The sequence below is a fragment of the Chelonia mydas genome, chromosome 15 (assembly GCF_015237465.2).
Source record: "Chelonia mydas isolate rCheMyd1 chromosome 15, rCheMyd1.pri.v2, whole genome shotgun sequence".
Lineage (NCBI taxonomy): Eukaryota > Metazoa > Chordata > Testudines > Cheloniidae > Chelonia > Chelonia mydas.
In genome coordinates, this window is record NC_057856.1 from 27574337 (window position 1) to 27590618 (window position 16282).

The following is a 16282-nucleotide window of genomic DNA, read 5'->3' on the forward strand; positions in this document are numbered from 1 at the left end:
AGAATAAATATTCTTTAGGAGACCACCTGCTCCTCCTGCCTATTCTTCGCCACATATTATAATCTGCTTTGACATTGATCATCTTGAAAGCAACTAGCTGTGATGCCCGAAGATTATGACTTCAAGTGAGACAAAAGAAAAAGGACTAAAAAAAGATCCTGTTTTCATGTTAATAGCCCTATTGTATGTTAATAAAAGAGAGAAGAAAAACCACCAAGGAGAGTGACAGAATTGTACTGAAATAGAAAGCTTAAGGCAGCAGGTCTAAGAAATAGCCTTCGTCTATCAAAATGTGGCTATGCATTACAAAATGACAATGTATTCACATATTCTTTCATTAGAATAGTGTCTCCATTGCACAATTTTCTAGAGGTCTAGCAGCGCTAAGCTTCAAGCTCCAGACTGTATCTCACTTGCTGGGGGCTGACTGCTGCTAAATCACTAAGACACAGTCCACACTATAAAGGAGTTTAAAAGCCTCTAGAGTAGACATTCAGTGTCATAAAAATAAGCTTTAAATACTATGCCTTCAATTAAGAGGCTGTTAACTGAAAATTCTGATTGAAAGAATTCTGAGCTATAACAGAACCAGACAGACCTACTTGTACTGACTATACACAGTAATCCTGATTTATAAGAATGGAAAGGAAGCAATTTAAAAGACAGTTTTAAGAGAAACATGTAATTTTAAATTCCCTTATAAAGGCTTCACCTTAAGTAGAATTCCAACTTTTCTTGGCCTATCACTCTTACTTTCCTCTCTACCCAAGGTTCTTGTTCATATATAACTGCACATGAATTCAGTCACACAGCAGTTATTGAGGTATAGTTGTGGGAGTGGGGAACACACCCCATTACTTGCCTCTTCCAATAGCTTTCTTAAGACTACACTTCCTTTCAGCTAACTCCTAGGCATTTTCCTTCCTTTAAGGTATGTTTAATTGCAGCAAACAGTTGATGGAACCACCCCCTTGTAGTTAAAACAATAAAATACAATCATTTAGCAGACCTGATGTTTATTCAAAGGCTGAACTGCCTGGAAGTTTAAGATTCTGCTTAACATTAATATTCTAAAAACATCCCTGGAAAGCCATCTGCAATAAGGCAAGCTATACCTACCCCCACTGACAACTGATGACCACGTCCCACCTGATGGGCTGCCTCGTGCTGTAGAAGTAGATGCTTCCCCTGGTGCATTATGAGATACAAATTCTAAGCCACTTGAAATTGTACCCCTACCAGTAGAGACTCTGTGACCTCGAGGGTGCCGTTGTGCCTTAGGAGACATCCGTGGTGGCCCTGGGAAGAAGAACACATCCCCACACTATGAATACCTAATATTTCTCTTACTTTAAAGTTTAGCTAAGTTTACTATCCATTTTTGCAACTGGATCTAAGCTCCAATTCCAGTAAGCTCTAGTAGGACAATGAAGTCAAGCAAGTTAAATAGGACTTGACCATAACCGGGGTTCCATGGGTTCAGGGCAACTGGACACATGGGTGAATATTACTTGTCCAATCAACCTAGGAATCCTAACTTGCCAATCATCTTGGTATCTGAGCTTGAATTCACTAGCAGTTACAAGCTTCACTAACCTTTAACAAAGAAGTTTTGCTGCACCAATTTAATTCCGGAGAAATTTTAAATTCAAGAATTATGTGCATTTTAAATATTGCTTTACTGTGACCTGAGCCAAACAAACTAGTCTACTAGCTTCCTCTGGAGGAGTGCTGAAACCTGAACAATCAAATAACATGCTTCATTCCACACTTGTTGAATCAGAGCAGCTAAAAAACCATGGAACTTGCATGCTGGATTCTCACAATTTTATTTAGTCAATAAGGCTAGCAATGATAGCGAAAAGCAATGAAGGAAACTCCTGTGGGTATGTCTATTACCATCTTCTTTGAAAGAGATGATCAGGCAAGTCATGGCATATTAGTAATTGATTCAGCTGATCGGAGACTGCTGTGTCTCTTACTGAAGTTTCTGTTGAAATACCTATTTTGAGGGGCCATCAACTTTCCAGTTAGTGCACTGGTATGCAGTATTGTCTATTTCTTTACACGATTTGACTATGAATCTCACATTCAGGAGATGCCCATTACCATAATAGTGGAGTGCACCATATATAAATTTAGTTCAAAACACTTCTCCATGTATAACTATGAGATTGAAAAATGTGAACTTTTATATGTACTGCTAGCTACCAAAGGTATACCACACTGCTGCCCCACTGATGTAAGCGTCAATTATGTCAATATTTTCTATAGGTTCATTTTTAAAGTAACATTCTAATCTCTTTTCACAGTGCACTTTTATCAAAAACAGGATTTGGGGATCCGAGAGGAAGCAGTTGGAATGAGTCTGGTTTATTTAACTGTTGTATGTGGTACAACATGACAAAATGCTTGAGATTTTTACAGCGATCCTAAAAATAACATTCCTAAGAATGCCTTCTAAAAAACTACCAGGCCCTGTGTGTTGCTGTTTGCTAGGTCAAGACACTGAGCAGCGTTACAAAGCTGAGCTGATTTCATACCAACTCGGGAAATTTCACAGCTTTATATTTTGTTTTTGTAAAGTTTCTTTAAATAAAAAGGTTAATAGAAATAGTCTGATAAACTAAAGTTAAACACAAATTATAGGTTAAGTAATGAAGAGGAAAAACAATTTTGTAATTAAACTCACAAAGGAGTTAAACAAAGACAAACAAAAACATGAACAAATTGTGGTATTGTACCTTCTGCAGACATGCGTTTAGGCATAGTAGAGACAGGAGCTGGAGAACCATGAGCAGAGGGGTGAGACGGGGGCCTGGACGGCCGCGAGGGGGGCCTGGAGGGCGGCCTTGTAGGGGTGGCTGCCCGAGGTGGAAGAGAGTTGGGACCTGACTGGTAGCGAGAAGGTGGGCGAGAGGAAGGAGATGGGCAAGGCGATGGCCAGGGAACACCTGACAGAACAAATGATATGAAGGAAAGTATAAAAACTAAAGAAAAATTATGTGGGGAAAAAGGTAAACAGAAAAAAAAAAGTAAAATATGACAAAAATGATTTTTCATATAATTAACCCTGTGGGGACAAATTCCTTCATTTCTACAAGTGGTAGAATAATCCCTGTTAGGTTGTTTTCCCCTCTTTGAGACTGGTCAAATTGAATGCCTGAATGTCTCATGAGCTCCCCAAAGGGTTAATTTAGGATCTAAAAATACTACTGAGGAATAGATAGTTAAAGCTTAATCTGTTAGCCTGTTTCTATACACATTTCTCCGTACACATTTCTCTAGATAAGATGCATAAATAGCTACTAAAGGATCTCATACAATGATTCACATACAGTACTGACTATGCAAGCTATTACTTTTCAAACTTAATGACAATGAGCGATATCAACTACAGAAAATATTTCTTTACAAAAAACAGCGGTGTTCAGTGTCTGAAGTCGGACATTTGTGCCTTTACCACTTCTGTCGAGGGCTTATTTAAAATTTGTTTTTGAAACAAAGCAACCAACTTCACAATTTAAGAACATAATGCATAAACTTCTGACTGATGTGCATTCAGTAAACTCATACAATGAACAATACAGGTACAAAATGTATATTTCAAACAAAATTTATATTGTTTGGGCAGTAGTTGAGTGCTGCAGATCAAAATGTTTAAAGGAAAAATATTTAAGTAGTAAACATCACTTACCTTTATCTAGGTATTGCCCACATCTCCTCCCCAGAGCGTCACACTTGAGTATTATGTGCTGTTTTATTTCTCCACATCTTTAATTGTTAGGTTTTTAAAAAAAATAAAAGTATTCCAACGAGGCTGGTGTATTACTGAACTCAATAAGCAACACATGCCAACAACTGAACGTCCCGTTCGCAGCATATAGGACTCAATTAGCTCTGTTAAAGGAAATAGTGCTGCACTTCGCTCAGTTACAGATTTTATTATATATATAATAAATTATATATATAAGTACACAAACGTACACACAGCCAAAGATACTCAAGAGTATTTATCTGGAGAGAAAACTTCTGGAGAACTTCCCTCTCTATATCCAGTTGTTTTACCTTCCTATTGCAGACCTTAATCACGCCACACTAAAGTCGCACTGAAATCAATGGGAGCCTTTACATTGCTTTCAGAGGAAGTTGGTTTGGGTCCTCATACAAGAGCGCAAAGTGATATTTCTTCTAATACTGCTGCCTCTTTCCCAAGACGCACCAGAGACTTGTGACATCTGGAGATCAGTACTTCGACTCTTCTCACACCCACCCACAACACAAAGCTGATCATTGCTAATTTAATATGTACAAGACTTCATGTAACACTACAGAAATGTGTATCAGTCATCTAAAGGTTCATCTTCCTTCAAGTTTAAGATGTTTTAGCAGAAGGTAAACAAATTGAGTTCTCAGCTGCATGTAACTATCCACAATATAGTTGAGTTACTGTTTAAATGTTCATTATCAAATAGCAATAAAAGGTTAAACCAAAGTGAAAACCATGAACTCTATATACTAGTCTGACTTATTCTTGGAAAAGGGCACGTCAGTTCTTGCTATTTTAGTTGTATGATTGTTTTGTGGTCAGTATTTCACATAACTTCATAGTGGCCACATTTTTAGAAACAAGAACTCACTCAATTAAAGCTTGTTGATTTAATTGAGATACTTGCCTCCATTAACTACTCTTTGGTCTGCTCCAGAATTAGGACTAAAGTCTGAAGTATGGGATCCAGATCTTGAAATTGAGGGGCCCGATCCAGACTGTCCAATCCTTGGTGAATTTTGTCTGCCTCCTCCCCAGGACAGGACATCTCTATTTCGTTGTCCAGTTGGAACATACTTGTTTTCCCTGGAACAGAAAATTCCTTTCAGTGTTATAGCCAGAGATGGAAAATAAGAGATTATCTGACCATTCAAAGAATGAATAAGCTTTACTTGTATGTACCTTCCCCTGCAATCAAAATAAAAGTAAATCCTACACCTCCTAGTTCAAAATTTGTACTCTTTTAATGGTTAAATTTCAGAACAAAAAGAATATTTACATGCACTACATAGCTGTTGATACTGTATTTAAGCCCTCACAGTGTGGTTTCTGTAATCCTACAGGACGCTGGATAATTTAATGCTGAATTTTCAAGGTTTTCTGAGGCATTTTAGATGCTTTGATACGTAACATGCAGAGCCTACACTGCTATTTCCTGAAGTCTGTGTGAATTCAATACACTGATTACACTGTTTCTTCCCCACTCTCCAACAATTTGTCTTTTCTTTTTAAGAAACAGCCCAATAACTGGCAAAGACAAATAAGTCTCAATGCATAAATTACTACTGTACTACGTTTATCTTTAACATACTACGAGTAGTATTTTTCCCTTTAAATACCTAGTGTTCACACCATGTCCTTCTCGTTCACTTGCATTTCTCTGAACAGCAGTATATTTTTCTTCTTCTGTCCGGTCATCATTTTCCAAGGCAACCCGAGCTTTGTATTGGGCACTTGATTCAATTTCTTCTGCTAACTGAGCTGCTCTTGCTTCCCGTTTTAAAAATTCTTCTGAATTATCCCTCTCTAAGGGCACACTAAGAGATACAATGGGAAGGTAGAGAAAAATATATTTGAAATTTATAAGCCTACAGATAATCCACAAAGAATACATTTACATAAAGCTAAGTTTAACAAACCCACAAGAGCAAGAAAGCAGTTCAAGATGAAATGAAAGGTTGTTTTTTAACCTAAACATTACTTAGAATTTTGTCAATTTCTAAAATTAGAAGTTATTTCTTTGCCAGCCAAAGTCCGAGTTCAAGGTGCAGCATTTCCCCCAGGACTAAAGATGTCCCTCGCCACTACTGTCAAGACAGACTCCAGTTTTCAACACTGTTAAAGATGTGAGAATTAGCTATCAAGATCTGAAGCTAAGGTTGTTTCTCCTTTCAGTTCAACTCTAAAGCTGAAGATCTATAACTGGAATTTCCAGAGAAGCCAAAGGAAATAAGGTGTCCAACTCCTTTTGAAATTCAGTGAAAGTAAACCATCTAACTCCTTTGAAAATTCCAGCCTTAGATCTTTGGCTTTTGCTGTTATGACCAGTGGTTACTGGGAATCAGAGGCAGGGAACTGGAAATCAGAGTCCTGGGCTCTATATTTTTTACTACCACAGACTTGTCATGTGACCTTGGACCTCACGACCAACTTATCCATCTCTCACACTGGGTAACTATACACCTTTTCAAAGCACCTACCGCTCTCTGGATGAAATGTGCTACACAGAAGAAGAGTTGTGCATATTCAAGCTGTGCTAGTAACTCATTTTTAGGTTCACCGGCAATTAAAATAAAGTTTTTAAATTTCATTTCAGGTTGATCAAAACAAGTTCAATCTGCAACTAAATACTTTGTTTTGATTTTGCATATTTTTAAAAATAAAAAGTTGAAATGTTCAAAACAGAAAGTTACTTTGAATTGGAAAAAAAACAAACAAGATGCCCCCCCCCCCCAAAAAAAAAAAAAAACAATTTGGTGAAAATGGCAAAAATTTGCTAAATGTTTTGGTGATACCAAATCTACATTTTTTGCCAAGACAAGTTTTGGTTAAAAGTTTTGCCCACCTCTAGCACATATGTAACAGTTAGAAGACCACTGAAATGGCAGAACAAGGCAAGCTCTGGACTGTCCAGGCAGCCTTAACCTGCACTTTGTTTTATTCAAGAAACAAAAAAAAAAAAACAAAGAAAACAGCCTGTTCTAATTCCCATTTTATTTTTTTTTTAGAAAATGATACTATCAGGTCATTTTATAAACTATGGTAGGGTAGTGCTTTGTTTTGGTTATTCTGGCACCTGAAATATCTTCTTTAGAAGCATGAGATCATTTCCTTTCCCTCATTTTCAGTGTGGCAAACCAAGCTTACTCACTAAGCTCCAAAAAAGGCAGCAGCCCCATCAGGCTCTCTCAAGACACCCACCAGTCCTTAATTCATTTAAGAATGCCAGAAACAGACAAATTAAATACAAATTCATGTTTGTATCAGTAGCACTTAGAGACTCCAACTGAAGGACTCCAACTGTTCTGAGCACTGTACAGACACATAATGAGTAACAGTTCCTATCCCAAAGATCCTGCAGTGTAAACAGATAAAACAGAGGGAGAGAGAGGATACAGGCACAGACAGCTATAGTAACTTATGTAGGTCATACACCAGGTCAGTGACAGAGCCAGGAATACAACCCAGGTTTCCTGAGTCCCAGTCACTGGACCACAATATTTCTAAAGGAGAAGTTACGCTCCTTGTGCTGTAACTGGCATTCTTAAAGATGTGTCCCCCTGTGGGTGGCTCCACTTCAGAGCACCTGTGCTCCGTTCCTTTAATCAGAGATTTCTGGTAACTGCCCATTTGGACCATGTAGGTGCCCCACACATCCTTGTGCCCCGTGCCCAAGCTATCTACGGCTGTACGAGCAAACCACACTCACTTCCTTCTCCACCGCAAAGAAGAACAAGGGAGACTGAGGTTGGGTAGTGGAGCAGCCACAGAACACATATCGTGCAGTAACTAGAGTTCTCTGAAAGATGAGTAACCTCTGCTTCCTTTCAGTGGTGTCCCTGTGGCTGCTCTTCAGGTGACTCCTGAGCAATACCCCCAGTTAAGGAGGCATGAGGTTCAGAGCAGAGCCAGATACAAAAGAGATAACTGCATTGCCTACAGCAGCATTTGATTTTGCAGCTGGTATGAAGTTTATTTATTAGAAAAAGTATGAAGATGACCAAGTTGCTCCTCTACAGACAGATGTCTGCAATTGGTACCTCCGTAAGTGAGGCTACAGAATTAGGTAGTGGTGTTGTGGAATGTGCTATCATTCTCAAAGGGGGCTGAACATGAGTTTTATCAAAACAAATCTTAATACAAGCAAAGACAACTTTGATAACTTCCGTTTTGAAATTACTGAACCCTTGTCTGTCTGCAAGGGATACATGTAGTTTAGGAGATCTTCTAAATGGTTTAGTCCTATCAAGACAGAAAGCTATGCCTTCCTGACAGTTAGGGTATAGAATATGGCTTCTGGAGTACTCCAGTGTGATTTTGGGGGGAAAACTGGGAAATGAATGGTCTGATTACCATGAAATTCTGAGGACACCTTAGGTAAAAATCTTGGATGTGCCCATGACAACGCTTTCTCTCCGGTGAATATCATAAAAGGCGGCTCGACTGTCATTAAGGCCCCCAGTCCTCCCACCTTTTGGGCAGAAGTGACTGCTCCCATTGACAAATCTAATAAAGAACACGTAGCTAGTGGCTCAAAAGGGTGTTTCATAAGGCAATTAAGTACTAGGCTCAAGTCCCAGATCGGAGTAGGATCTCTGATTTGTGGGGAGATACTCGATAAACCTCTTAGGAATCTTGCCACAGTTAGGTAAGCAAAGCATGAAAAAACCCCTAAGGGTGTGTGAAAAGCGGTTATATGCTGCTAATTGAACCCTAATGGAATTCATAGAAAGACCCCATGTTTTCAGTTCCAATAGGTAATCCAATACCCTGGGAAGAGGAGAGCGAGTTAGAGAAATCTGAGGACTGTTATACCAAAGATAATATTGCTACCATTTCTGGGGGTAAGTATTTCTTGTAGATTCTTTTCTACTAGTTAATAAAACGTGTTGTACCTCTGACAAACCGAATATCTCTATTCCCAAGAACCACTGAGGAACCATGCCCGGAGCCTCAAAACCTGTAGGGTTGGAGTGAAGTGTTTGACCAGCATTCTGGGTCAGTAGGTGAGGACTGATCAGAAGCTTCCAAAAAGGGTGAGATGCGATCAGTAGGGATACCAGACCCTTCTTGGACACATTGGTGCAATCAATAGGACTATGGCTCAATCTTGTTTTATCTTGTTGAGAACCTTTAACAGTGGCAGTGTTAGTAGATATGCATACAGAAGTGCTTTCACCCATGAAATGAGGAACATGTCTCTGATGGATTGGGGATCAAGCCCCCCTCCAGAGCAATACCTGATGCATTTTGCACTGGCTGCCATAGCAAACATATTAACCTCCAGGAACTCCTAGGCTATGAATATCATGTGGAGGACTCAAGTTTAGTTCCCATTCATAATTTAGGAAGAAACATGTGGTGAGGTTGTCTGCCATGGTGTTCTGAATACCTGGCCTGTAAAAAACTGAGATGACTATGTGGTTGGCTATGCACGAATTCCAGAGTTTTATCACTTCGGCACAGAGAGATGAGGGAACATGTGCCTCCCTGATGGTTGATATAATACATGCATTCTACATTTTCTGGCATTATCTTTACTGATTTCAATTTGATTAATAGTAGACAGCGTAGGCAAACATTTTTGATGGCTCTCAATTCCAAGACTGATACGGAGAAGCTATTCTTGTAATGACCACTTTCCCTGTACCTTGTGAGGTCCCAGATGTGCCCTCCAACCCAAAAGTGAAGCACCTGATGTTATCGCTACAGTAGGGGGAATCTGCAAGAATGGAACACCTGTGCAGATTTTGGTCCTTATCCCAGTGGGCTGATCGTAGAACCCACTGTAGAACAGACAGTAACAGGTCTAGACTGTGTTCTCTTGGTTTGTAAATCGTTCAAAGCCATCCCTGTAGATCTCAGAAGTGTAGTCTGGGATGCTGCACTACAAAGATGCATATGGACATGTCTCAGCAGCTGAATACAATCTCTTACTGTTACCTAGCACTGTCCTGAATCTTTGAGATGAGATTGATTAGGGAGAGAAATCTGCTAGACAGTAGGTAAGCTGAGAGCCAGCACTAGGCATAAGCAGACTAAGCAATTGCTGAGGGCCCCAAGCCACTCAAGGGAACCCCCAATTCATTATTAATATGTTTGGGAGGGCCAAAAAATATTCCTGCTTAGGGCCCGCAACAGGCTAGTACTGGCAGTGGGTAAGCACTGCCTGTCACTGCATCCAGGGAAGCTCCTACAAAAATCTAGACTCCGTAGTAGAATCAAATTGGACTTTTCTAGGTTGATTTGAAGGCGCAGGCTGGGAAACCGAGAACACATGATCTTTACTCACGTTAACACTTCCCAACACAATCTGCCCTGATCAACCAATCACCCATGTGTGGGAAAATGATTATACCCAAACAACGTAGGTGAGTGGTAATCACTGACAGAATCTTTGAAAATACCCTCAGTGCTGAAGATAGGCCAAAAGGGCGTATCGTGTATTGGTAGCTCTCGTTTTTTAGAAAACAAAAACCACTTGTGTGAAGGGTAAATGGTGACATGAAAATATGCATCTTGTAGGTCTAGAGTTGCAAACCAATCTCCTACTACTAATGAAGGAATTATTGCTGCAATTTCTGTTGCTTTACATATTTGTTTAGAGACCTGAGGTCTAAAATTGGCCTCCACCCTCCATTCTTTTTTGGAATCAGGAAGTGCTCTGAACAGAATACTCTTCCCCTGTGTTGCACAGGAACTGGTTCTATTTGCTCCTAAATGTAGAAGAGAGGTCACCTGCTGCTCTAGCAATTGATCATAAGAGAGGTCCCTGAAGAGGGGGGAGAGAGATTTGAAACAGACAGTGTAACCATATGTTATAAACTTCCAGGGCCCATTTGTCCATCATTATATGCTCCCATGCATCCTGAAAATGAGAAAGGAGGCATCTGAAAGGAGGAAGCGAGGCAAGATGCTGCGGTTGTAAGAACTTGTCAGCTGAATGGTTGAGACTCTCTACCAACCCACCAAAACTGTCGCTTGGAGGACACAGAAGGATGAGAAGATGTAGCTGAAGGAGGTTTCTTGGGTATCTTAGTCTCTTTGCTGGGGGTTCAGAGGGTTTAATATACATTGAATACGGGTCAGGGCGTGTTCTTTCGGCTACCTGAGACCTACTAAATCTCCCTTTCTTTATAGGAATGTAAATCCCTAGGGATCGCAGCATGGCTCTTGAGTCCTTTAAAGTGTGAAGAGATGTATTAGTCAAGTCCACAAAGAGCTTGCAAGCATCAAACGGTAGGTCTTCGACAATACTCCAAACCTCTCTTGTAAAGCCCGGCAGCTGTACCCAAGACACTCTTCTCATGACCCCTGCAGTGGAGAGGGACCATGCTGCAGTACTGCCACCTGCAAGGAGGCCTGGAGTGACAACTTTGCCAGGAACTGACCTTGTAGAATGGATTTAAACTGGTCCCGATATTCTTCTGGTAGATGCTAACTTATAAGACATTCAATTATATTAAGTGAAATAGTCGTATTTTCCCACGAGTGCCGGACGGTTTGCTATCCTGAAGCGTGGCTGAAGCATAAGATTTACAACCAAAAAGATTGAGCCTGTGGTGGGTCCCTGCTGAACAGGGTGGGCTTCAAGTTATGCTGTCTGCCTCGTTCATGAACAGCCTCCACTACTAGGGAATTCAGAGCTGGGTGAAAAAACAGAAAGTCTGATTGTTTTGCTGGAACATATTTTTATCCTCCCTCTTGAACATAGGCAATGTGGCAGCAGGGCTTTGCCAAACCATCTGAGCGGGCTCCACAAGAACGTCCTTGACTGGAATGGCAATCTTCATAGATGTGGAAGTGTGTAAAATATCTAGGCATTTATGGTGGGACTCCTCAACCTCCTCCAAGAGAGTCTGCATGTCAGCAATCCACATCATCAGGTTCTGAAACTGCCTGAAGTCATCGGTCATAGGAGGTGGGGGAAGCATGACAGCTTCATCAGAATAGCCTCACGACAGGAGAGGCAACTTTTAAATCACAGGGAGCCTAGCATTCCTGAGCAAAACTGGCAAAAAATTAACCTCTAAAAGGAGAAATCTCTTAACTATACAACTACCTCTATGAATAAAAAAGGGGGGAGGGGGGTGTTTGGTTTTTTTGATAAAATGAAGAGAACAATTGTTCCACCAACTGTAACACTGTAAGATAAGTAACTATCTGAGAAAAAGCTAAATATTACAGAACAGGCACCCACAGGGACAGTGCTCTAAGAAGAACCTGACACTTCTGCAGCAGACACTAAATCATTTAACATCTTTCCCCTTCCAGTCACTAAAATGCTGAGTGAAATCCTGCTTTCCAATTTCAAGCAGGGCTAAAATTAACATAACAGCTCACACAGCACTTAGTCCAAAGCCCATCAATGACAGAGCTCAAATGGAGCTGCTGCTACAAACAGAACACAAAATACTACCTTTAGGCCACAACAACTTTTTTTAAATTCTTGACAAAGGAGTAAGACTTAAACACCTAGAGCACAAGGAACTGGTCCTCCCATCAGATAATTTCAGCTTTCAAATATCATGGCACTCTCTCTAGAGCAGGGGTTCCCAAACTACGGTACACTTACCCCAGGAATCAGGGGTAGCCGTGTTAGTCTGGATCTGTAAAAGCATCTAAGAGTCCTGTGGCACCTTATAGACTAAGAGACGTATTGGAGCATAAGCTTTCGTGGGTGAATACCCACTTCGTCGGATGCATGCCAGGAAGTACCCCAGGAAGTACACAAGACATCTCTGGGGGGTATGAGGGAGAAACTGTGTAATGGTGGATTTCCTCTATTAATTATTTTATTTATTGCATTTTCATAATAGGCTACTTAGAGCTTTAAAACTATGGGAATTATATAAAATTCCCATAGTTAATTTACATCAAGATGTACCAATGAGAACACAGATACACTGAGGTACAGAGCCCTCACTTCCAATCACCGTACAGCGCGGGTTCAGTTGCCCAGCAACTGTCTATTCTACCTGAGCTCAGAACCTAGTCAGGGGTATTTTCAGTTGTATATGTTGCACTATAACTATATCTGTTTGTAACAGTGAAATATGGACAGATGGCTAAAGACAGGTAGTGTTAAGAAGAACACACAAAGTATCAGTGATGAGAAGGGATGGGATACATGGTCAGCTGGCAGGTCTGGAAGGGGGTATGCAATAAAAAAAAAAAGTTTGGGAACCTCTGCTCTAGACAAAACAAGCTTGTCAAATGGATGTGGAAATCCAGCAGACATTTTAAAAATATGAACGTAACTTCTATATGAAAAAATGCCTGTCCGTGCAGCAGTATTGATGGCAACCTGAGAAGGGGTAGAGAAAGTGCGTTTTCACAGTCTGTATCAAGGAGAGGACCAGTAAAAGTGAAATGAAGGTGAGAGCCAACACACGATTGCCTACCTATGTTAGGCATTATCAAGGTGGTAGGCACCTTGATATATAACAGTATATCAGCACAAAAATCAAATATGTTTGTTGGCATGTAAGTATCTAGTTTATGAAGTTGTTGAAGAACAGCTGCAAACGTAAAATAAGTATTCAAACTCACGAACAACAGAATCAGACAATGAATCCTTTGTCAGGAGACTTTTTTTTTTAAAACCACATTCAAACAGGAATTTAGCATGTTCAAAGAAAGCCAGCCTTCTTCCTCCTCCTCCAACTACAATCCCCTACAATTTAGTGGAAAAAATACAGAGCCAATTTTGCTTGTGTTGCTCTTGCAATGATTGGGAAACAATGAATTTTTCCCTCGAGATTTAAAGCCATCTTTACATTTTTCGTCTGCTCCCATAGCTATCTATAGGGGAGACAGACACAAGAGAGATATTTAAAGTTCAAAAAAGTACAGAAGGGTTACAGCAGCAGGGTCAAAGTTTTGTTAAGTAAGGCTAAGAAAGTTGTGAGTTTTTTCTGGTTCAAAGATTGAGAGGACAGTTTTTTAAAAGTTGCAGTCAGTTGAAGTACCATTTAAAAAAAACAAAACCACACCCCCCCCCAAAAACCCAAAACCAAATTTGAGTAGTACTGCAACCCTGGGTGCCACATTGCAACACCACTCATTAAAATTTGGCCCACCCATCCCTCTGCCATGATGGAGGGGCACCCAAGCCAAATTTGAGTGAGTGACATTGTGACCTGGCACAGGGAGATCACAACGCCACTGAAATTTGCCCCAATAGTACAAAGTTACAGTGTGTATCATTTGCATTTATCACTCCAGAAAGTAGGTACAAATTCTGCATCTAAATTTATAACCTGAAGATGAGCTATGGAGAATATTAATACAAATCTAAGAACAAAATATTTTGGAACTTACGTATATGAAGATAAACTGCTGTCATAAGTTGACACTATGCCATAATTTTCTTCATTGTAACGAAACATGTCATTAGGATCCCATCCATTAGACTAGAAGAAAATGAGGTTTATTTTTCAAAATGACATTGGAAACATTTCCATAAGATTTATGGCTGTTGCCAGAAATTTTAAACTTTTGCCCTTACTCCTGGATTTACCAATCAGATAGTGAAATTATAAACACAAAACAGTATCTAACACATATTTTACCCTCAAAACCCAGTATTGCCACTAGTGTCTTGTCATTCCCATTTGGCACTATATTATGTACTGGCTTACATTAGCCAAAAGCTTCGATTCCTTTGCAGAAAGTGGCAATCAGATGCATCCATTTCTGAAATATGGAATAGTGTTCCTCCCTGTGGCAAGTACTGGAACTTTTCAAATGCACTACCAACACAAGTATCTAACAGGACACCCTCCTTGATCTCACACAAAAGCAACATAATCTCCCCATTTCTCAGTGAAGTGTTGTGTGCCACAGTAACAGCTTTACTAAGATTGTTACTTTTACAAAACACACAGTATGTTTACTACAATATTTTTATAAATATTTAATAGTTGTTGACCCAATAAGGTGGATATATAGAAAGAACAGGACCTATTTGAATATTAGTATTCATAAGGTAAGTGATCTCCGCAACATTACAGAACAAAGATTTCTTGAACCATTACCGTTAGTCTCCTCTAATCTACAATGCTAATTTCTTCTTATTCTTACATATTAAGAACTTTGTGTCCTTTAGTAAAAGGATGCATTATAGCATAGAACTAGTCGCTATACCATACACAGCAAATCAAGACAATGTAATAGATGTAGAAACTCATTCAAGACCAGTCTCCATCAAGTAATTCAGGACCCTCAGAGACAGTGTTTCGGCACTTCAATTAACCACCACCACAGTGGTGTCCGAGATTCAGTTATTCCTTTTAAAATTGTAGGAGAAACTGTGATATCCATTGGCAAATGATGAATTTTCATGACAATACAATACATGTTTACACTACACAGCCATGCTACTTAAACAGTTTAGCTTAAACTAAAATTCCATTCTAGATTGAAATTAAGGAACACCATGGGGCAAAACAACCTGTTTTCTAGAAAAATTTCAATGTATAATAAATTTTACTTACAACATCTGTCTCTAAAGCCTCAAGCTCCTCAGTGGTAGTGGTCTCGCCTCCATCCCATGGTTCAAGGTCCTTCTCTTTGTGTTCACCATTTACTTTAACACCAATGGCTGAATCAGTAAAAGCATCTACAATTGAGATGCACATTTGGTTAAACAAAGGAAAACACAATACACACAGGTGTTTGAGGAATAACCAAATGTAAATGCATTATAAGTAAAGTACACTAGCATGATCCAAAACTGTCAGAGTTAACATATTAATTGAGAATAAATTCAAAACTAGGATGTGTTAAGACTTCTGTTTCTGAATCGTGTACACATGTATACAAAATATGTTTTAGTTATGATGCAATTACTTAGTTTCAGCTAAGTGTCAGCTAACACTGAAAACTGAAAGGTAGGCATCAGGAAAGAGTTGTTGTTGCCTTTGATTTAAGAAAAATCAAAGAGCATTAACATTACGTAGGAATATGCCTTTAATCATATACAGTATTGCTTCAAGAGAGTAACATCATTGTTCTAAGAGATAAAATATTCACTGATGTTTTTAACGTACTACTTGAAACAAAAATGCTGCTGAATACAACTATACTCTAACATATTACAGACACCAAAAAACATTATGCAGATTTACTCACCCCCCTAAGCCCAGAATGTCTAAGATGTGTCTTAAATTATACCTCCCCTCTTTGACTCAATCCCAGTTTCTTCCATTTCAATGATTACTTGACACCCGTGTTCACACCTTTACAGTCTCTCCATAAAAGAGCCCTGCAATGCTTGGAATTATCCATTAGCTTAATATACCAGTATTACAATGTGAAGTTGCTGAAAACACATTTTTCTAGAAGAAGCTTGTTTAAGTAGCAACTTACCCAAATTACATAAAATTCAAAAACTCTCTACACACATTCAACAACTATAAAACTAGAGAACTAGAAACATATGAAACTGTATTATGAACATACCACTAGGCAGGTGTACTAAGCTACTCCAATCAGTAATTGGATCATGAA

The 16282-nt window shown here is 39.4% G+C and overlaps 1 protein-coding gene across 33 annotated transcripts in view; it reads right to left on the bottom strand.

Annotated features, from left to right (window-relative positions):
• ATXN2 (ataxin 2) overlaps nucleotides 1-16282 on the bottom strand; it is an 82766-nt gene that overhangs the window by 29742 nt on the left and 36742 nt on the right. For 26 of the 33 annotated variants that reach the window (XM_043530025.1, XM_043530019.1, XM_043530017.1 and 23 more), the window contains 6 exons: nucleotides 15268-15392; nucleotides 14093-14184; nucleotides 5389-5586; nucleotides 4677-4855; nucleotides 2745-2954; nucleotides 1120-1299 (listed from right to left, as the gene is read on the bottom strand). In XM_043530025.1, coding sequence (XP_043385960.1) covers nucleotides 1120-1299; nucleotides 2745-2954; nucleotides 4677-4855; nucleotides 5389-5586; nucleotides 14093-14184; nucleotides 15268-15392 — 984 coding nt within the window. The remainder of the gene's footprint in view (nucleotides 1-1119; nucleotides 1300-2744; nucleotides 2955-4676; nucleotides 4856-5388; nucleotides 5587-14092; nucleotides 14185-15267; nucleotides 15393-16282) is intronic. The other 7 variants (XM_043530023.1, XM_043530026.1, XM_043530010.1 and 4 more) reach the window with 1 other exon arrangement.